Source organism: Phoca vitulina, unplaced genomic scaffold (genome assembly GCF_004348235.1).
Source record: "Phoca vitulina isolate PV1807 unplaced genomic scaffold, GSC_HSeal_1.0 scaffold7, whole genome shotgun sequence".
NCBI classification, from domain to species: domain Eukaryota; kingdom Metazoa; phylum Chordata; class Mammalia; order Carnivora; family Phocidae; genus Phoca; species Phoca vitulina.
In genome coordinates this window covers 41,748,488-41,770,185 of record NW_022589710.1, presented here as the reverse complement: position 1 = coordinate 41,770,185, position 21,698 = coordinate 41,748,488, and the positions used below count along the sequence as shown (strand labels likewise).

At 50.3% G+C, this 21,698-nt stretch overlaps 1 protein-coding gene across 3 annotated transcripts in view; it reads left to right on the top strand.

Moving 5' to 3' along the window:
- MAP3K9 (mitogen-activated protein kinase kinase kinase 9) overlaps positions 1-20,458 on the top strand; it is a 77,287-nt gene extending 56,829 nt beyond the window's left edge. Inside the window, exons 6-12 of one of the 3 annotated variants that reach the window (XM_032405441.1) lie at positions 3,586-3,826; positions 5,306-5,428; positions 6,777-6,930; positions 9,427-9,495; positions 10,960-11,072; positions 12,019-12,822; positions 14,213-20,458. In XM_032405441.1, the coding sequence (XP_032261332.1) occupies positions 3,586-3,826; positions 5,306-5,428; positions 6,777-6,930; positions 9,427-9,495; positions 10,960-11,072; positions 12,019-12,822; positions 14,213-14,559 (1,851 nt within the window). In that variant the 3' untranslated portion in view covers positions 14,560-20,458. Of the gene's footprint in view, positions 1-3,585; positions 3,827-5,305; positions 5,429-6,776; positions 6,931-9,426; positions 9,496-10,959; positions 11,073-12,018; positions 12,823-14,124 lie in introns of all 3 variants that reach the window. The other 2 variants (XM_032405439.1, XM_032405440.1) reach the window with 2 other exon arrangements.
- The last annotated feature ends 1,240 nt before the right edge of the window (positions 20,459-21,698 follow it).

Below are 21,698 nucleotides of genomic sequence, written 5' to 3'. Positions count from 1 at the left end.
GCTCAAGCCCGAACTGACTGAGGAGTTCAAATATTCTTAGCTTACTAGAGATCTGCCTTTCGTTTTGGTGGCCCTTCCTTACGTGGCTCCTCTCTGGGCCGTTGGTGTCTGATGAGCAGTCCGTGTCCACCGAGGGGAAGCTGATCATGAGCACTTACGTTGCTTCTACTGCAGGGGCTAGGCTGGCTCCAAGGGCTGCAGCTAGGGGCACAAGCAAGGTCCATGTGTCTCTTGGTTAATTTCTTTTTTCCCTCCTCATTGCCCACTCGGGGCATTTGGGAAGCAGCATGATAACAGTAGCTGAACTTGTGTACATCTTCATGGCTTCCCAGTTCTTTCCCTTGAAAGATGTAATGATGGAAAGAACCTTTCATCCTTTTTATCCAGGAGTCTCGTGGCCCCTGCCCCAGCATGTAGGGCAGGTGTTACTATCTTTCTCATCTCAGGGCGAAGGGTCAGTGACTTGTCACACAGCTTGTATGCAGGGAAACAGAATTTTCAACCTGGGTCTTCTGATTTTAACACCATCTTCTCTCCAGTATTGTTTGCCTAAACAAATGACTTAAAAATCCTTTCTGGAGCTGATTTGAAGAGATAAACCTCTTTTTATGCCACATAGCAATCCTAAACCTGGTACTATTTGGCAAGTCAATGAATGTTCCTCAGGGGAATGGAGTGAGCTTATGACAAATCTTTTAGGACCTGGGTGGGGGGAAGGGACCAGCACTGACCATTGGGCAGAATGATTGAAAGAGGGTGTTTCTTGGGTGCCTGGGTGGCTCAGTCAGTTAAGCATCTGACTTTGGCTCAGGTCATGATTTCAGGATCCTGGGATCGAGCCCCATGGTGGGCTCCCCGTTCAGGAGGGAGTCTGCTTGTCCCTCTCCCTCTGCCCCTCCCCCTGCTCATGCTCTCTCTCTCTCAAATGAGTAAATAAATAAAATCTTAAAAAAAAAAAAAAAGAAGAAGAGGGTACTCCCGTTACTAATGCTATTCCAACTAGAAGAAACCTAGAGTTGCTGGCCCTTTAGATTGTTGAATCACTTGATGCTTGGTTTTCTTTCTTTTGATTGATGAAATTACAAGGGTACCCACCAGTAAGAAAAATGAAAGTTGGATTTTGTTGTGGATGGTTACTAGGAGAAGCCAAACCCATTCTCATAACAGCTAACATTTATAGAGCATGTACTATGTGCCATGCTCTGTTATAAAGTGATTTATATGAATTCTTATGTAATCTTACATAAGATAATAATTGTCTTATGTAAACAACTGTGATGTCAGTGCGGTTAGCTCCATGTTATGTATAAGGCCCCTGGTAACTCGCCTCAGGCCATGATTCAGGCAGTGTGTTCCAGAATCCTTGCTCTTAACCATTGTGCTATGATGTCTGTCCATTATAAGACTCCTAGTTGGGGAAGTGAGGGTGAGGGATGGATAATGAGCTTTCTCTCTGGGGAGATGCCTCTTAAATCATTGTGTGCAGGTGATATGATCTGCATACTAGGCGGCTGATCCCTAAATGGTGTTTCACAAGAAGGAGGAGACTCACCGTGTCTGAGAGTCCTGCCGATACATGGTGCCATCGGCACGTACTCCATAAATGTCTTGGTTTCCCATATGATTCAGCTCATTCTCGGCTTGTCTCAATTTACCACTTCCAGGTATAGTGACGATGGATTTGTCTCTGGACTGGGGTCTGAGTTCCCTCAAAGGAAGGGGCTATAACACAAACCATCCCCTAGATAAGAGCAGGTAGGAGAAGAAGACTTAGGAAGGCTGAAATTAGCTTGAACTTTTTAACTTTCCCATCTAGCAGCAAAATCAACCAGCCAAGAATGATTTTTCTGAATCTTCCATGTTTTTCTTCTCCTGATGGTGAAGACAAAGTAGTGGGACAAAGAGAGCCAAGGCTTTGGGGGTGGGGGTGGGGGGCATACAACAGTGAATCTGTTTGGGGCTTATTTCATCGAAGAAGGAGAAGTTCAAAAGTTCAGGCTCATCTCTCAGACACTTATGATGAATCTGGGTTCCCGTAAAGGATTGCATTTATAAAATTGAATTCTGTCTTCCCTTCCTTCTTTCTCATTCATTCATTCATTGACACTGAGCACCCATCATGTACAAGACAATTTTCTTTTTCTTTTCTTTTTTTTTTAAGTGGGAGAGACAGGGTGGGGTGGCAGAGGGAAAGGGAGAGAGAGAATCGCAAGCAGGCTCCACAGCACAAAGCCTGATGTGGGGCTCCATCTCATAAACCTGAGATCATGACCCAAGCTGAAACCAAGAGTCAGACGCTTAACCAGCTGAGCCACCCAGGCGCCCCCAAAGACAATTTTCAAGGTGCTAGTCCTTTTCTCACTTCCCCCCCTTTCTATCATTTTTATTACCAATTTATTTTTATTATCAATTTTGATACTCTCTTGAGAATGGAGGGCAAGTTGAATGAAAAGTTCCTAACATCAGAATATTCATTCCCCTCTTGTCTCTGTTCTCTACCCATTGCTCAGCTTCCCCAGTATGTGCTCACATACTTTTTCCTAGCTCTCGGCTCCCTTTCTACAATATTTTGTTTTAGTCCAGAATGACTTCTTACAGTGGAGCATTCCATGGAGAAATTCTAAGTTTCGGCCGCAGAAGTGTTGCTCTGGCTGCTTTATTGAAGAAATTCCCCACTTTTAAGTTTTAGCGCTTCATCCCACCACACGTCAGTCTTACATCCTGGGTAAGCAGCGCTAATAGTTCAGATTCCAGATTTGACAACTGTACGCACATATTCAGTCCTCTTTCCTGTTTGCTCTCCTGTTTCCTGATTCCGTATACCTCCCTCCTCCCCCGCCTCACCTCAGGAGCTCCGTGCCGATGTACATATATAAATTCATGCGGAAGGGAAAAGGGGAGGCAGGGAAGAGGTTCTGCTCGTCTAATACAGCAGCGGTCCTACAGCAGCACCTGGCAGAGACTTCGGGAAATGTTTTCTCTTCTCTTTGCTGTGCTGTCACGAACCTTCCAGAGCACATGGTTGTCCTTCAAGATGAGAGTTCAAACCACATGCTTTTGTGGATTCACTCACCAACTGAATAGAGGTTTAGAAGACATGCCTCAGCAGCTTTTGAACAATCGCTCAGGAAATACATTTTTATTTGAATGTTAGGTGATTGAGGGCGATTCATTTATAGTGGGCACATTTTAAGCTAGGTCGCATCAAGTTGACTCTGGTTTAAAAAGCATCCTTTATAAAGTGGGAAAAAATGAAAATACAACCAAGTCTATAAAATTTAAGTACATGATGGTATTTTCTGCCCAAACCCCTATTTTTTTCCAGTCACAGGCAGTCATAATCCATAATCAAGGAGCAACTAGGAGCTCTCAGCCCCTGTCTCCAGGGCTGCCATAGCTATGTCCTCAGTGTGGCTGGGCTGAGCCTGCCCCTCCCCGGCATCCAGCCTCCAGGGTGGTCAGGGATTCCTTTACCAGCACTTCCACCTGGGACTGAGGGTTTGGAGGCGTTGGCCCTCAGGGGCCCTCGGCCTCCCCACCTGCGCTGAGCACCCGCTCTTTGCTGCCATACTTCTGCCCCTGCAGGAGCTCCGCACCTGGGAGGAGGAGCTGACGCGGGCCGCGCTCCAGCAGAAGACCCAGGAGGAGCTGCTGCGGCGCCGCGAGCAGGAGCTGGCCGAGCGGGAGATCGACATCCTGGAGCGGGAGCTCAACATCATCATCCACCAGCTGTGCCAGGAGAAGCCCCGGGTGAAGAAACGCAAGGGCAAGTTCAGGAAGAGCCGGCTGAAGCTCAAGGATGGGAACCGCATCAGCCTCCCTTCCGGTCAGTGGCCGGGGACCTGCTGGGAGGTGGGGGAGCAGGGTGGCAGGCTGTGTGGCCAGGGACCTGGGGGAGCCGGGGACGGGCTGGGAGGCAGGAGGCTCTGGGTCTCCGAACAGGGCAGGGTCGAAGTGGGCTGTTCCATTCAGGGGGGAAGACTGGCCCACGGCCAAGCTACCCTGCTCCGGGGGAGTTGTTGAGTGTGACTAAACACAGACCGGGCAGGAAGACAAACCGGTGACGGGCGAACCTGACAGGCAGGCATGGTCCAGACTGCTAGCAGCATGGTGGCTCACATGGAGAACTCAGGGCTCTGCAGAATAGCTCATCTCAGGGTTTCTCTAAATAACTAGTTTCTGCATACAGTTGAGATTAGGATTCACGGGTAGGAATTTGATTTGCATACAACCTTTCAGAAGCATGTTGGGTGAATAAAGGTACATTTGTAGGATATTCAGCCTTGGGAAAATGCAAAGTAATAGGAAACTATGAATTAGAATCTTTATGGGGAGGTGAGTGCTCAAGTGTGTGTTTATTGTATTCTAAGCCTATAAGGTCCTGGGAAGCAAACTCAGTTAGGGGGGTAAGGACACCAAGGGAAAATAGTGTCATAGGGGCAGTAGCGGAGGATTTTAAGCACCGGGATAATGGCTTCAGCCCAGACAAGGGAATTCATTCAGTGAAATTCAGTGGATGAATTTGTGGGACATGTTTACCAGTGTCCTTGTTGCACATTTTTCTGGCCAGGCAACACAGAGTCTGTGAGCCCCACTTGAGCATGTCGCATGTGGTGTCAAGCTGCTGTGAGCTGGGGAAGCTCAGAAGGAAACAGTAGCTCCTTCCTTCAGGGAGATCACGTCTAGTCAGGGGACCTACGGGCAGACACTCAGCTGTTTATTACACCTCTTGATAGATGAGGACACTGGGGCTTAGAAATCCAGGGCTATAAGGTTTACCTTCTTTATGCTGTGCTGTGCCTGTCTTTGGAAAACGTCACAGTTTGGACCATTAGCCCCATGCACTCACTTCCCTAGGTTCCCACCAAGGATTAGTCCTTATTACTCTGCTCTGCCTGCCCTTGGTGAGAAGTATCCGTCTCCCTGCTTTGGTCCCTGAGAAAAGGGGGCCTGTCCTAATAGATTGTAAGAAACAGAATTGTAAGTCAGATTTCCTAGAATAATCAGCAAGTCTCCTGATCTTAAGAAAACTATTGTAAATCTGTGATTACTACACCTATGTACACTGTAGATGAGGTTGACTTGGAGAGTGAATTTTCCTTCTCCTCATATGTTCATCTTGCTGTCCTGCCATCTTTGCGGAGAAAGAGATGATTCTGAAAAAGAAGATTTCCCAGGCGAACAAGTCACTTCTTAGGAAACAAGGGCCTGTCCCTCAAGCCTGCCAGGACATACCACTTTTCTCACAGGACCTGGGTTATGGGAAAATTCTAATGCACACACATGTCTGTCTTTCCCCAAGCAGATTTCCAGCACAAGTTCACGGTTCAGGCCTCCCCCACCATGGATAAAAGGAAGAGTCTCATCAACAGCCGCTCCAGTCCTCCTGCGAGCCCCACCATCATTCCTCGCCTTCGAGCCATCCAGTGTGAGACTGTTTCCCAAATTAGTTGGGGCCAGAACACACCAGGGGCATCTGTCCCCTGCTCTGTCCAGCCACCGACTGGCCCAGGCTTGCTCCATCCATAACTTCTGCCATCTCTCCTCGGCAATGTGTATATACATGCACATATGTACGCAAACCCTTAGCCCTCCTTCTTGTCTCTCTCCATTAGCTTTATACTACTGCTCCCCTGCTTTTCCTCTTAGAGACCAGCAGAGGGGTTTGTGGGTATTAATGGGATCTTTCATGAACCACAAAGCAATTCGGAAACTGGTGTGTGATATAGATAGCCTGGTACCTGGCCTGGGTTGGTTGGTACCCTGGCCTGGGGACCTTGTGTGTGTTCTGCCATATTTGGGGCATCGTTGTTTTTCTTTTGTTCATGCTTCCCAGGGAAGGGTGTTTTCAAAGTGTAGGTCCTAAGGGAACTTGCCAAATACTTTGTGATAGGCCAGGTTTGGACCAATTTTATTTTTACCACAGTGTTTATTAAAAAGAATTTACACACACGTGTGTGTGTATGAATGGAGTCGTTTCCCTAACTTAGAGATTTCACTTAAAAACAAAAACAAAAAACAAACCCTAGCTGGCTGTCCTTGGAAAATCCATTCATATCTGTGGATTCCCATTTTTCATGTGCCCACAGTTGACTAGAAGCAATGGCGGCTTCCATATGCTCTGTATTTTGCCTCAGTCCCCTCAGCTCCTGTTTTTTGGTGTCTGAAACCATCCGGTCACTTATGATGTAAGCCTAGTGTCTGAAGCATTTGGGTTTCACCTTTTGCTATAAGGTAGCAATGTCAGAAGAACGTTCCTCCTCTTATCTATTGTATTTCTCTAGGCCTGTTCCTTCCCTTTCTCCTCCTACTCCTGACTTCCTGCTCCATAGTCTTGAGCTCCTCATTGTCTTCCTTTCTTACCAAAATTCTTTTCTGCACTTCCAAGTCTTCCTTACCCCCTTATCTTTTTTTCTCTCCTACCTACCTCCTTCCCTACCCACTCCCAGTCCAGTTCCACCCAACAAAACAAGTTCCTTAAGTCAGATCTGTTTGGAACTCTGATGTCTGGCTGGCCTGAGCTCCAGCTTTGCGTTGGACGCAAATTAGGAGAATCTGGGATGTTTTTCCATGGTTCTTTGAGAGTGCTCAGTGATTGGTGCCTAAGGACTTGAAGGCTCCACTTGGGCACAGAGTTTTCGAGGAGCTGTGACTTCTTCCCTGCGACTCCATATATGTGTGTGTGTGTCTGTGTCTGTCTGGTGAGGTAGAGGCTAGTTTTGGGGGGACCCTGTCTATCTTTTTTCCAGGTCCCATCCAACTTTTGTTATTCACAGTGACACCAGGTGAAAACAGCAAAACCTGGGGCCGGAGCTCCGTCATCCCGAAAGAGGAAGGGGAGGAGGAGGAGAAGAGGGCCCCGAAGAAGAAAGGACGGACGTGGGGGCCAAGTACGCTTGGTCAGAAGGAGCTCGCCTCAGGAGATGAAGGGTAGGAGCCAGAATGCGGGAGATTCTTTCTGCTTAAAGATGGGTATTCCCTTTTAAAGCTATGATGTGAAATACTTTTTCTCTGTTGTGTGTCCCATTGCTTTCTGAGAAATTACAAGCCTCTCACTCTTTGCAACGGTTTTCCAATCTCCTCGCTCCCTGGAACCTCCCCTAGGACGGGGCTCAGCATACTTTTTGTGTAAAGGGTCAGACAGTAAATATTTTAGGCTCTGAGGGTCCTACAATCTCTTTGGCAGTCCCTCCGCTCCTGTGTTTCAGTACCAAAGCAGCAGGCCACGGGCCATACATAAATGAAGGCGTGTGCCTGTGTTTACTCAGTAAAACTTTATAAACAGGCGGTGGACACGAGTTGGCCCTCCGGGTGTAGTTTGCTGACCCCTGGAGGCGTCTGACTCAGAGCAGCAAGTAGACCAAGCAGTAACCGAACGTGAAGAGTTCTACCAGATGTTCTACTTCTGTCTGGCTCTTCCCCTTCGATCATCCGCTCAGAGCCAAGAGAAGGAAGAGCAGGGCTTACAGGACTCTCTCGACTTGGAGGCTTATCCCGACGCAGGGGTGGACGGAATAATCCAGCCCTGGTAGTCAGTGCACTCAGATGTTAACTCCGAGGCCACCAGAACTTCTTTTTTTATTATTTATTTATTTAAATCTAATTAATTAACAGTTTCAGAGGGTAGAGTTCAGTGATGCATCAGTCTTCTATAACACCCTGTGCTCATGACATCACGGGCCCACTAGAACTTCTTTTAGGCCTCACCTCATAGCTACCCTGACAGGTGTGAGCATGCCCTATGGGCAAAGCATAAGACCCAGCTTTGTGCCTGGGATGTGCTTGTGTTCTTCCTGTGGCTTCCAAGTTAAATTCTCTCAAGTCCCAGTTCTTCGGCGGCCAGTCCCTCATAGTGAGTTAAGCAGTGGCGAGCGTCACCGCTGACCCCAGCCTGCCTCGCCGTGTGGCCTTATGTTTTCTCGTCTGTAAAACGGGGGTTATGCCAGCACCCCCCTCGTGGAGTTGATGCAAGGATTAAATAAGTTCCTCTTTGGGAAGTGCTGGCAAGATTAGCTGGCTTGTAGTGAGCCTATGTAAATATCTGCCGTGATGGTTCTTCTGCGCTTCTCATGCAATTTCTGTTTCACACCTGAGGAACAAGCGTAGTAGTTTGCAGTTCTTATTCTTGGTGTTAGAATCTAGAATCCCCTTTCTTGACTTTTCTAAGTGTGAGAAGAAGCAGCAACCCCCTTCTCCCTTTTCAGTGACTTTCCTGAGCTTGTGCCTGGACCTGGACCTGGCTCTGGTATTCCTTTGAGTCCTAAGATTTCAGGTCCCAAATCTGTTTTCTCATGTCAGATCTGAGCTAAAGGTGAAAATACCAAATTGGTGCATAAAGGATTGACTCTTTGAAGCCAGGCTTTAGAAATCACTTAGATGCCTTGGAATAGGGAGAAGGAAGAAAGGGGAAGAGGAAGAAAGGAAGAGAGAGAAAGACAAAGGAAGAAAGGAAGGAAGGAAGGAGAAGGAGAAAGAGAAGGAGAAGGAAGGGAAGATTTAGGTATGTAGGGCCAACTGCCTAAGCTCCATGAGAGTTCCGTGACTGAGTCCTCTATGAGTCTTCGAGGAATGGTAAATTGCTCTGCTGTAGTAGGTTCTGTAGGGGCAAGAGCTCCTCAGTTTGATTTCCCTTGAGCCCTGGGGTCGAGTAGGGTTGAGGTGGGTCAGAGAAGCTCAGTCACCCTGAACCCCTTGGTATTTCTGACATTCGTGTGATTCCTGATAGGATTTACCAGGTTGGCTGTGGGTCCCAGTAGTTTCTCTAGTTCTGTTTCATTTATAGATATTTTTTTGTTTTGCTAGTAAATTAACTTTACTTCACATTCCAAAATATTAATTTTGGCATTTTCTTCCCCCTTGCATAGATTTGTCCTCAAAACTGTTGAAACAGTTCAAAATACGACTTTTTTATGATTCTCAATTCCTATTCAAGAAATAAAGTATATTCCATTCATTCTCGAGTAAAGACCTCTTTAATGGCAGAAATTTTTGAGAGTCTCTGTGTGACAGTATTTCTAGTTTTAGTCCCTATTAACGGAAGAAAATATGTAACAATAAAAAGCTATATTGAATTCAGTGATGTTAAGTGAATTTGCATCTCCATCCTTTTAAAAAATAGTATTTATCTTATAGGAAACATGTACTTGCTCGTAGACAGCTTGGGTGTCTGTGGATTCACGTGGTCTCTGCAATTATGCTGTGATGGCTTGGGGACCTTTGTCCCACAGATTGGGAGGTCCTGGGCCTGTGGCAGCTCAGGCGCGGCCACCTCGTTAAGATTCCTGCACGGTGTGGGTTGTGCTGACCGGGCAGGAGGAAGGCAGCTGGCCACATGGCTGGAGTCCAGCCTTAAGGGCTCCCATGTGGGAGAGGCTGAGTTGGATGTACCCACTGTCGCCTACTACTGATTTTCTTTATTCGTTGAAGATCCCCTCAGAGACGTGAGAAAGCTAATGGTTTAAGTACCCCATCAGAATCTCCACATTTCCACCTGGGGTGAGTCTAATCGTCACCCTTCCGTCAGATGTGTTCATAATAGTCCCCCTTCCATTTCCTTGTTCTCACGGCACACCCCGTAGAATCGAGCGTCATTATTGCCAAGGCTGTGCTGACTTTTTTTCTTTAAAGCGGTACCCTCGTGCACGCTGGGAGCTTCCTGTGTTGGTCTGACTTTCCCTTTTCTCCCTTCCCTGACCACTCCTGTTGTTGGGATTCTCCTGGCACCCCTAGTTATAGGGTGGTGACACAAGGCTATTTATCCTTTCATCTTTAGCACTGGCTTTGACTTTGCTAATCTGGATTCCCTTGAACCCAGAGCTGGAGGTGATGTTAGAAGATTATCAGTTAGAAGTCCCAGGCTGTGGGTTTAGTAGCATGCTTATCTCTGGCTGTGTATTTTGGTGGAAACCACGGGTGGCTGGAATGTACTTGAATTCGCTGGTATTTCTGATAGCACTTGAAACAGAGATCTGAAATGAGGGGAAACCGTTGGTCCTTCTCTCTCCCTCAGGATGGACTGGGAAGAGTGGGCTTTATTTGAATAGCTTTTTCTGGCCCTGAAATGAGAGCCACTTCTGATTATAATCCTGGTATTTCCAAGGCAACGATAACCCACAGATTTCCTCAGTCTTCCCTCTTTATTGTCCGTTAGAGAAAAGACCAGTGCTGCTGGGCCTCTGACTCCCCCATCATATGAGGGGGTTGGTGGGGTACCCCGTCAGGATCCTCAGAGTTACTGGCTTGTGAGTCTGAGCTCATCACAGGGATTTGAAAGCAAGCTCTTGCCCTTTTCCTCTCCGTTCCCAGACAAACCAGGGGCTCGAGTACAGTATTATGTACTCCCCACGTAGGTCTGTCCCAAAGTGCACTGGGTTGGTGCAGCTTTGTTGGCTGGTTTTTGTTTTTAAAAAGTGGCTGGCAAAAAAAAAAAAAAAGAAAAAAAAAAAAGTGGCTGGCTTTGAAAGTTGCCTAAGCATGCCATAAGCTTGGCAGGAGTGGAGGAAGCGGTCTGAGTGGAGTAGCCTGGCCCGTCCATGTCTGCTAGCTCATCTGCCCGGGGCTTGCTGGCATCGCAGTGTCGCCTGATGTCAGCACTGTGCTGTAGACAGTGTCCCGGAGTGATGGCCTCTCGTGGAAGATGGGCTCGGGCAAGACCTGGGCCAGTGCTGGGCAGCCCTCATTCTTCCTGTCCTCTTGCCGCCTGCCTGCTAGATCTTTCCCCAGCTCCATAACAGCATGTGAAGGGGTGGGTTCATGGCCTTGCTTTTCTTTTCCTAGAGCATGTGCACTTCTGTTTGTGATGCGAGGGGACTCAGTTATGTTTGTTGCCTGTACCCCAAGGCTCTTGGGCTTTGGTGGAATTAAGCTCACAGGGAGAGACTTTTGCACAGGCCCGTGGAGGTGAGAGTGGAGTAAGGGAAGTAACCAGTTCTCACAGTTTCCTCGTTTCCTCCCATTTAGCCTCAAGTCCCTGGTAGATGGATACAAACAGTGGTCGTCCAGTGCCCCCAATCTGGGGAAGGGCCCGAGGAGTAGCCCAGCCCTGCCAGGGTTCACCAGCCTTATGGAGATGGGTGAGCATTGCCTTTGTCCTGACTGTCCCTGTTTCCTCAGGGAAATTTTGGCCAAGCTTCTGGGACGGTTTGAGGACCCCTAGTGCCACTTCATGGGTGTCGTCTCCTCTTTTACCCAACTCCCAGGCCCCCACCCAGTTCCTTCTTCGCTTGCTCTACTCCCATTTCATCGAACCTTCCCAAATCACAATTTCTTCCTACTACTGCCATGGGGCCTGCCCTTGGCCTCCTATCCCAGGGAGCCAGATATAGTCTCCTTAGGGCAGTGCAGAGGGTGAGGCCTTGAATCAGGCATTTTCCTTTGCTGGGTCACTTTCCTTTGTATCTTAATGTGGGGAGTCTGCAAAACAGGAGATGGTTTCTTCCTTTCTCCAAGGAAGCTTTCCATTTGCCTGTGCTTGCTGAATGGGTAAGGTCTCCTCCAGGCTCTCTGTCAGATAGTAAGTCCTCTTCTCTCTGAAGATTTCCAAGGTCATAGTAGGTCAGTTTATAGAGTAGATGCACCTTCACCTGTGGAGGGGATTCCAATCCATTGCTCTTAGAGGGGTCTCTAGGCCATCCTAGAAATTCAAGGCCCCTTCCACTTTTAAGGTGCAAAAAAGTTAGGAATGTTTCTGTTCTACCCACTATTCTAGGAAATTCACACTGTACCTCTTGTGTTGAGGGTCCCAATGAAAGAAGTAGAAAAGTAGCAGATTTCCTTTTCTGAAAACAGGAAAAGAGGCTCTGGAATGGAGAGTGATTTCCTCGTGTTGGTCACAGTTGAGTGTGGAGGACTAAAGCTCTGTGGGTTCAATGCCTGGTTCCTTATCCCATCCTGAGACTCTTAACTTTGAATTCCTGACGCTCCGCCAGGAGGCCCGGGGCTGGGAAGAAGGACGAGATTCTTACTCTTGCTGCTTCATTCCCATTTCCTGTTTCCCCTCCTTTCCTCTCTTCTTCACAGAGGATGAGGACAGCGAAGGCCCAAGGAGTGGGGAGAGTCGTCTGCAGCATTCACCCAACCAGTCCTACCTCTGTATCCCATTCCCTCGTGGAGAGGATGGAGAGGGCCCCTGCAGTGATGGAGTCCACGAGGAGCCCACCCCAGTCAACTCAGCCACCAGTACCCCTCAGCTGACTCCCACCAACAGCCTCAAGCGGGGCGGCGGCCACCACCGCCGTTGTGAGGTGGCTCTGCTCGGCTGTGGGGCTGTTCTAGCGGCCACCGGCCTGGGGTTCGACCTGCTGGAAGCTGGCAAGTACCAACTGCTTCCCCCGGAGGAGCCTGAGCCCCCAGCCCGGGAGGAGAAGAAGAGGCGTGAGAGTCTTTTCCAGAGGGCCAGCCGTCCTCGTCGGAGCACCAGCCCCCCATCCCGGAAGCTCTTCAAGAAGGAGGAGCCCATGCTGTTGCTAGGAGACCCCTCTGCCTCCCTAACGCTGCTTTCTCTCTCCTCCATCTCCGAGTGCAACTCCACCCGCTCCCTGCTGCGTTCTGACAGCGATGAGATCGTGGTGTACGAGATGCCCGTCAGTCCGGTCGAGGCCCCAACCCTGAGCCCTTGCACCCACAACCCCCTGGTCAACGTCCGAGTGGAGCGCTTCAAACGAGACCCTAACCAATCCCTGACTCCTACCCACGTCACCCTCACGGCCCCCACGCAGCCCAGTGGCCACCGGCGGACTCCTTCTGATGGGGCCCTCAAGCCAGCGGCTCTCCTAGCCAGCAGGAGCCCCTCCAGCAATGGGTTGAGCCCCAGCCCTGGAGCAGGTGAGTCCTGCCCTCCTCCTCTTTTCTCTTTCCTGCCTTTGTGCCTCCCCCTGGAGTGCAGTACTGGAGTGGATACCATCCCTCCTTTGGCTCAGCCCACTGGGACATGCTGCCCTGGGGTTGGAGAGGTGGCCAGGCTGGCTACGTTCTCTCTGGGGGGAGATGCCTCCATCGGGGGAGACAGCTTCTAGGAAGGATCAGGCCCAGGGCTCCTGTGGGAAATTCGGGCTCTGGGTCTTGGAGTGCACAGCGCCGTGCCTGCAGGGTATGGGGGGGGCGGGCAGGGGCCTAGCCCGCTTGTTCCCGGAAGTGGAGACCGACGTTCCCGGAAGGAGTGCCGCACTGCACTAGGAGGGGTGTTCGGTGCCACGTGGCTGGGCTCGTGCCTGGCATACTCACAGGCCAGCTTCCTCCTGTGCATCCTGCCCCGCATCACTCGTCCCTTACTCATTGCTGACTCCCCGGACGTGGAGAGGGATGCAGGTAAATTGCTGAGCCCGGCATATGCCTGCCTTCTCTGTCTGACACCCAGCCACCTGGCTGTAGGTAACCCAGGTCGTTCCCACCACCATCCCCTGCTCCCTAGAGACCTACGTCTTACTCGGAAACCCCTCTCACCCAGTAGAAGATGACCAGATGGCAACTGAGAGTTCAGTGATCTTTGAGTGTAAACGACAGTTGTATTTTCCCCTTCAGCTTGCCCCTCCCCTCTTTAGATTTTTTTGTTGTTGAACTCAGATGTGTGTCCCCTTTGGGAATCAGACCTTATGACTCATCTTTGGAATTCTGATGCCTAGATTTGTTCCTGCCTCCCATGTTTATTCACTGAATGAACTGGGAATAAGCAGACCCTTCCTTGAGTCTCAGGGGTCGGCGAACTTTCTTAGTAAAGGGCCAGATAGTAAATATTTTAGGCTTTGTGGGTCCCATGGTCTCTGTTGTAACTACTCAGCACTGCTGCCCCAGTGGGAGAGCGAGTAATTGGTGTGGCTGTGTTACACTAAAGCTTTATTTGTCAACACAGGGTGGCCTTAAGCTTCTTCATTACAGATATGACCTCCGTATGTCCCGTGATTATTTTTATTATCAGATACAGTGATCATGGCCTTCTGGGTCACTACTGTGTCCCCAGTGCCTCCCAGCACACTGCACGGCACACAGTAGGTGCTCGTTAAACATTTGTTAGTCGGGTTAGTCCTGGTGACTAGGGATGTGGCAGCTGGGGGGGTGGGGAGTGGAGTATACCTGGCCCAGAAATGTGGTGCTGTCATCTGATGCTTCTCCCTCTGTCTCTTTGACCAGGAATGTTGAAAACCCCCAGCCCCAGCCGAGACCCAGGTGAATTCCCCCGTCTCCCTGACCCCAATGTGGTCTTTCCCCCAACCCCAAGGCGCTGGAACACACAGCAGGACTCCACCCTGGAGAGACCCAAGACCCTGGAGTTTTTGCCTCGGCCACGTCCTTCTGCCAACCGGCAACGGCTGGACCCTTGGTGGTTCGTGTCCCCCAGCCACGCCCGCAGCGCCTCCCCAGCCAACAGCTCCAGCACGGAGACGCCCAGCAACCTGGACTCCTGCCTTGCTAGCAGCAGCAGCACTGTGGAGGAGCGGCCTGGACTGCCCGCCTTGCTCCCGTTCCAGGCGGGGCCGCTGCCCCCCGCCGAGCGGACGCTTCTGGACCTGGACGCGGAGGGCCAGAGTCAGGACAGCACTGTGCCACTGTGCAGAGCTGAACTGAACACACACAGGCCTGCCCCTTATGAGATTCAGCAAGAGTTCTGGTCTTAGCATGGAAAGGGTTGGGGGGTGGCCAAGGGGGAAGCAGGAGGAGATCGGGGGAGCTGGCTGGCACAGCCCTTTCTCAGAGTTGGACCCCCTGAAATCCAGCCCTACTTCTTGCACTGATAATGCACTTTGAAGATGGAAGGGTGGAAGCGGGGCCACTTCAGAGGGTCCCCTGCCCTGCAGGGCCTTTCTGCCCACGTCCACCGGAAGGGGCTGTGGCCATCAGCTCTGGCTGTGTAGGGGAGGGAGGGGTGCGTGCATGTCCCCCAGCCTCCACACTCTTCCTCGCCTTTAGGGTGACCCCACAGGGTCACTCAGCCAAATCTGTCTGCTGCCCCCTCTCCTTGGCCCCCTGGGTAAGCCCGGAGCCTGTCCTGGAGTCCTTTTGTTAGCCCTGCCGTCCGCCTTCCCAAACACCAGTATTGGAGGTTCTGTGAGTGATTTTCTTCCTCTTCTATGTTCTTCCCCAACACCCATGAATCACAATCTCAGTTGGAGTGAGATAGGAGTTTTTCTGCATCCTTAGCCCTTATGTGCCAGCTGGGGGACCGAAGGCACGGTGCCCCAGTGTGGGGCACAGGAGTTGATGGACCTGGCAGTGACCTGCCCGCGCTTCCAGGTGCCCCCTGATTTAGTTGAGCCTCACAGGGGTGAAGGGACCTGCCTCAGTGAGAACTGTGAGGGGAGGAGAAGGAGTCAGGAAACCCAGAGTCGAGTGGCAGCCAAGAGGGTCACAGAGTCTGTCCTTGTTCCTTTTGGAAACATGCAAATAAGGGCAGAAACCAGCACCTGTTGATGGCATCCAGCTCCCACCTGGGGTCTGGACGCGGCCAGACCTGTGTCTGCCACAAACATGCTCATCCCAGGGATCGTTTCTTGGGAGGCGCACTCCCCGGTGCCAGTCCTGGAACCAGAGACAAAGTTCCTGCGCTGGTCCATTTTGTTGTCTGATCTTTATGTGTCACGCCCTTCCCTTGATCTTTCCTCCCATCCCTGGGATCAGTGGACTTTGGGTTATGAGTTTGGCTGGTAGAGACTGCACTGCTCCAAAAGAGCATATCGGTGGGGGGTAGGCTAGGGGCTCCTGGACACTGGGAGCTGGAGCTGGAACTGGGAGGATTTCTTCTCAGCCAGGCCATCCATTCTGGGATGCCCTTGAAGGAAAACGGAGCCTTAGTGGTACCTTCCGCAAACGGATACGGTGAGGCCATGATGTTTGTAAGGTGCTTAGTGAGCCCCCAATGTGACGCAAGCTTCGAGCCCCGGGCTCTGCAGACTGACCACGGCCTCTTGTCTCTATGCATAGGTGGCCCCTGATGCTGGGCTCTGGACCCTGAGCTGGGTCAGAAGGAGAGCAGAGGCCAACCCCGACTTTTCTGGAATTTGTTTCCTTAACTTGAATGTTGAGTTGTTTCTGGAGCTTTCTCCTGTGTACCTTCACTTTTCCACTTACCCTGAGGCCTCCTGTATTGAGTGTGAACAGTTTTCTTGGTGCGGGACACACACATAAACCTGATGGGGAGCAGAGCCTTTGGTCATGCTCCTCTCCCCTCCAGACTCTCCAGATGTTGCTTCACTGACCTCTATCATGGAGTAGTTCCCTGGAGATGGTGCAGGACAGCCCGCAGGCTCCCTGCCTTTGCTGCCTGGAGGCCAGAATGTGGGGAGCGACAGAGCTGGCTCAGGTAATGCGTTTGGTCACTGCTCCGTCTCTCTCTGTAACTGATAAAGTCCCAACCTGGGAATGAAAAAAGGGGTGACCTTGGTTTTCAAATTGCTCCTTGTTTTATGAGCTCCCTGGCACTTTGGTTCAAGGGCGCCACCTCATCTTGGGTGGGAGGCACTCTCAGTGTGTTGCCTCCCGGGGCTTTGCTGTTGTGTCTCATCTCTCCTTTGCTTTGTGCAGGGAAGACTGTAAGAGAGGATTTTTGCCTCCATCCCCTGACTCCTTGGCCAGAAGGGGAAAAATGTGAATCTTAGCCACAGTTCCAGCCAACCAAGTGACTCCCCTTCATTCTTGATGGGGAGAGGGCTGCAGATGGTCTCTTCTGTGCCCTTCCCTGGACTCTCCATAGCCCCAGTTCCTAAGTCACGAATGCATCTATGAACGCTTGGCTCCACTGAATGGCCCTTCGGTGGGGTGCAGCATACAGCAAAATCCAAACCCCGCTGGCTCTGGACAGTGCTCTGTGCTGTGAGGCAATTGACTGTTTTCTACTTTTTGTTGTTTTTTTGAGGCTGAGCCATCTTTTTTGGAAGTGGTCGTGTAACTGTTGCAGTGTAGGCTGAATGGTGGCCACTTGGCATTGAGTGAGAGGTGGAACCCGTTTCTTACTCCCCCATCCAGAGGGAAGACAAGGGAAGCCTGGGTCTGCTGAGGGTAGAATTGCACATGCAAGAGGCATAAGCAGGGTTAGGCTGAAGTTGCTTCGGTGAGCTTGCACAAAGATGGAGGGGTTCTTTCTCAGCTCCTCCAAACCCTGTCTCTGATGGGCCCCTGCCCGCCACACTCTCTCTGTCTCTGTGGGGCGAGGCTTGGTTTGATAAGGATCCTGTATAGTAATGGGTTTGAGTTGCTTTGTGTCCACTTCGGCTCCCTGGTGTCTGTGGTCATGGTCAGGAGCAGGCCTTGAAGCTGGGATCCCCTGCAGTGGCATTAACCAGCATCTCCTGTTCTCTTTCCTTCTCTTTCCTCAGGAACACTTTCCCTCTGCTCTTGGCAGGTGCTCACTACTGGAAGATGGTGATAGAAAGCAGATACTGCTCTCTGCTCTTCCTCCTTGGATCCTTCCACGGATTCTAAACAGGATTATCCTCGATTTACCCCCTTGGGGATCCAGGCCACTGCCAGGGGCTGAGTGGGTGTCCCTATTTTCCCAGTATGTTATTTCTAAGAGGCTTTGGTAGATGTTCTTCACTTCACATCCTTTAGTATCCCAAGGGTCTGGTGGTAATGATGAAGGTGGTGATGATGATATTTTACATGGGTCAACTCAGAACAATGCTAACCTTTCCTCCTGACTTTACAAAATTGCATCATTGTCCTGATATACTTGCTGGTAGAGAAGAGGAAATGCTTAAAGAGGAAGAAATTCAAAGGAAGAGAAATTGAAAAGCTGCTTGGGCTGGCTGCTGAGTCAGGCACTGAGCTCTTGAGCCCCGAACAAGGTGGCTCTCTCCCACTTTCTGCTTTGGTCTCTGGCCTCAGGCTTGGTTTTTAGCTCCTCTCAAATTTCCTTACCTGCTTCCCTGTCAAGGGCAATGAGGACATGTATCCTAGCAGGTCAGCAGAGCACGCAGCTCCCTGCAGGCCATTAGGATGGACTGCTGACATTAACAGTGTGGTTCTCACCACTTTTGCCTCTAAGGGACTTGCCTACTGTTCCTTCCTTTGGTTTCTGGAAGAGTAGTGATTTGGAGTTGGCTTAGCATGGGGGCCATGGTCAGGCACATGTTCTTCTGCATTTATGTAGCTCCTGGTGTTTATAAGCATCCTTTTTACTCTGCCCACTTGTCAGGCTGGCCCTCACCATTAGTGTCTTAGGAAGGAGGAACTAGGAGACGGGGAGGCTGGAGGCAGCATCGGAATGACAGTTGGGGGCCTCGGATTTTTTAGGAGTCATTCCCAGAGTCGGCTTTGTTTAGAGACTGGAATCAGGCCAATCAATTCCTGGAAGAATCTTTGTGAGAAGGTCCGCTGACCCTCGAGACACATGTCTTAGTGTGAGGCTCTTTACAAGGCCCCTTTTCCCTCAGACCACGGTTGCTCAGGGACACAACAAGACACCCCAAGGGCACCTAGGTGTGGCTTGTTGTCAACGCTCTTACTCCTCAGTCCCCACAGTGGAGACCCCCTCCCCCCTCCGTCCCCCCACAAAGAGGGAGACACCTCCTGAGCACTGCTAGCTCTTCAAGCTTGCTTTTAACAAAAGCACGGAGCAGCAGACTCTGAAGGCCGGATGGCTGTGAATGGTATGCTTCAGGGAGCCTTGACCTTTTCCTCGTGTGTTTAATTAAGCCTGTGCTTTTGACTCAGGTATGTGAGGGCCCCCCTTCAGGCAGGTGAGAAACACTCCACTGCCTCTTGAAGGATTTGGGGGACAAAGCAGATGTTGCCCTTGCTGTAGTGCGAGGCTTTTCCCGAAAGCTCTGCCAGAGACTGTGGCCCCGGGTCAGAGGTGAGAGCAGCCCGCAGCATGCTGTGATCCTAAGGGACTGTGGTGGCAGGAGTGGCAGGCTAGTGGTAACCTGAGCTGCCTCCATACTAGTTGGGTGAAGTTGCAAATGTTTCTTCCCCTCTCTGGACCTCTGAGTCCAACCACGAACTGAGGGGGATGCTACCTTCTTCCCTACCTGAAGCACGAAGCCCTTTAATTTCGAAATGTATGATCCTGGAACCCAAGGTCCAGCATGATGAGCCTCACCTTGCTAGATCGCTTCCCTTTGTGGAGAAAATTGTGTGCGTGCATGCGTGCGTGTGTGTGCATGCGTGTGCGTGCGTGTGTGTGTGTGTGGTTGTATGTCAAAACCAGTTGAATATTGGCAGTTTCCTATGGTTCAACCTACTAAGCCACCTGCCTCTCTCCGTGGCTACAGGCCTGAGGATGACTCCTTGTCAAGTTACATTTGTTACTAGGAACACATTCCCAAATGCTCTCTTCTTTCAGACGAATCCTTGCTTTCTCAGATCAGGAATCCAAATTAGTGAAAATCCACATTAGAAAGGAGAACACACTGCTGCTTCTGGGAGTCCCTAGCACCTCCCTGGCCTTGCCACCTGGGCACTCGCCATCTCAGGCACTGGCGTTTGAAGGCAGGACGCAGAGACTGGAGTCCTGGCTAATGAAGGCTAAGTAACAGGATTTAGGTGCCTCATTAACCTGACCCAGCTCTGGGCTTCTGGTTGGCTGTGCAGGCCAGGTGAGCCTCTCATCAGCTTCTCAGACTGTTGACTATTTTCCATTGATCCTGATGAGATACCAACAGCACCCCCCCTCCTTTATTCATTTCCGGTCTTGGGCCCTGGAAGCACCGTGGCCTCGCCCTAGCATTTGTTGTTCTGAAGGTTGGGCTCCTTCCTTAATCTGGAGCCAGGAGGACTGCTCTTCCTGATTCCTTCTGCCTGTGGCTGCCTGCATCCCCCACCCGTAGCCTTCCCCTGAGTCTCTCGCTCACCGCCGCAGCTAGACTAGAGAAGAGCCGTTGTGATGAGTTACATGCCCTCGGTCCCCAGTTGTAGCAAAGAAGGGAGGTGATGAACTCATCAGCTTTCTCCTCTGATTTTCCTCACTGTCCATCCTAAACACACACACACACACACACACACACTCACACACTCACATGCTTGCACACAGATTTAAACTATCTTCTGGAGGATAAAGGAAAAAGGTTGGAGGTGGGTTTTACTTGGTTTGCAGAAATGCTTTCTTTGGGATTTTCCTCCCCGTTAGAGCCTTTGAGTCTAGGTAAAGTGAAAGTTCACATTTGTGTTTGTTTTGTTTCTCTGGAATTAGCTACTAGTTTTCATCCCTAGGCTCCAGTGTCTTGTCCATATATCCTGAGCCTGTGTCCTTGAATTCCCATTTTGCTTTGGGATTTAAGTTATTGTAATTTGTCAACAATATTTAAAAATAGAAAAGTCCTGAAGGAAACTTACCAGGTTCTTTTCTTTGGCTTTTTTTTTTTTTTCAAGGTACTGTAAATTGTTAACTAGGGATGCCAAGCAGGCTTGGTTCAATGGCTAAACCTCTTACCGTATTACAGTGTAATGCTGATTCAGCCTGGTCCCACCACCAGAGCACACACAGACTTGAATAAAACTGTTACAACAATGACTTCTGGTTTGCCGTGTGCTTTGTAACCTTATCCTTTCCCCTCTTTTTAATCAAACAAAATGTCCAAGTAACTGGCTCTTTCTGGGGATTTCCGTATGTAGGGAAAAATAAAATCTATGGCTATGGAGCAGGAAGGAGGAGGAGGGTGAGGAGGCTCCCTGAAGGCCCTGGAGCCCGCAGCTGGACCACAGGGGCCCTACTGGTACATGGCGCTGAACAGCACCACCCAGATGATTCAGTCTCTTCTCACAACCGACTTTTGCAAGGGCCACGGATTTGGGCTTTCAGAGCCCCCGGCAAGCATGTGCCGTCTCCCACCCCTATCATCCTCCACCCTGATGTTCCTGGTGAAGTGGTAAATGGGGCTAAGAGGATGAACACACATGGAGTTGCACACTTATAGACAAGATGTGCCAGCTGTGAGGAAAATCTTGGGTTCCTTGTCGTCTTGATATTCTCAAAGGCACTTGCCAGTTGTGCGTCCTCGGGCAAGCCACTTCACCTCTCTGGGCCTCTTCTGGAGCAAGCTGATCATCAAGCAGCCTTTGTGCTTTCCCTTCCAGGATTACACGGGTGGGGATGAGGGTGAGAGTAGACGGGAAGCCTCATGGGGGCTTCTCTTCGCTGCCTCAGTCCCCTATTCCACCATTCAGCGGCATGTGGAAGACAGTTTCTGAAACTTCGATACTAACACCCCCTCGCTTTAATGCTGTGACCTCGTATCATGCCTTACGGCTTAGCTCCATCCTCTACAACCCAGGAGGGGTGACCGAGGTGGGGTTCAGTGCTGGATGCTGAGGCTGAGAAGAAAGATGACCTTTGGCTGAACTTCAGGGTGGGTTTGCCCAGGGCCCACATAATCTTTGGAAGGAGATTGGGCAAAGATGAAAAAATGACCGAACTCTTTGCTGGAGAAGATACCATGAAAGGTACCGTATGCTGTGTACAAGGCATGTAAATTGCTCCATGTTTCTGGAAAGCAGTCTGGCCATGTGGCATTAATTCCATAACATGGGCCCAGAAATAGCATTTATTAATAAACACTAGGTACAATATACCAAGTATTGTGTTAAGACTTGACCTACGTTATCTTATTTACAACATCTCAACGTCTTTAAGAGTAGACCCCATTTTATCTCCATTATATATTGAGGCAAATGAGGATTAGAGTTAAGTAACACGCCCAAGGCCGCACAACTATCAAATAGTGGGGCTGGGATTTTTCCGAGTCTAGCGTCTACACTCGTATCACTTGTGG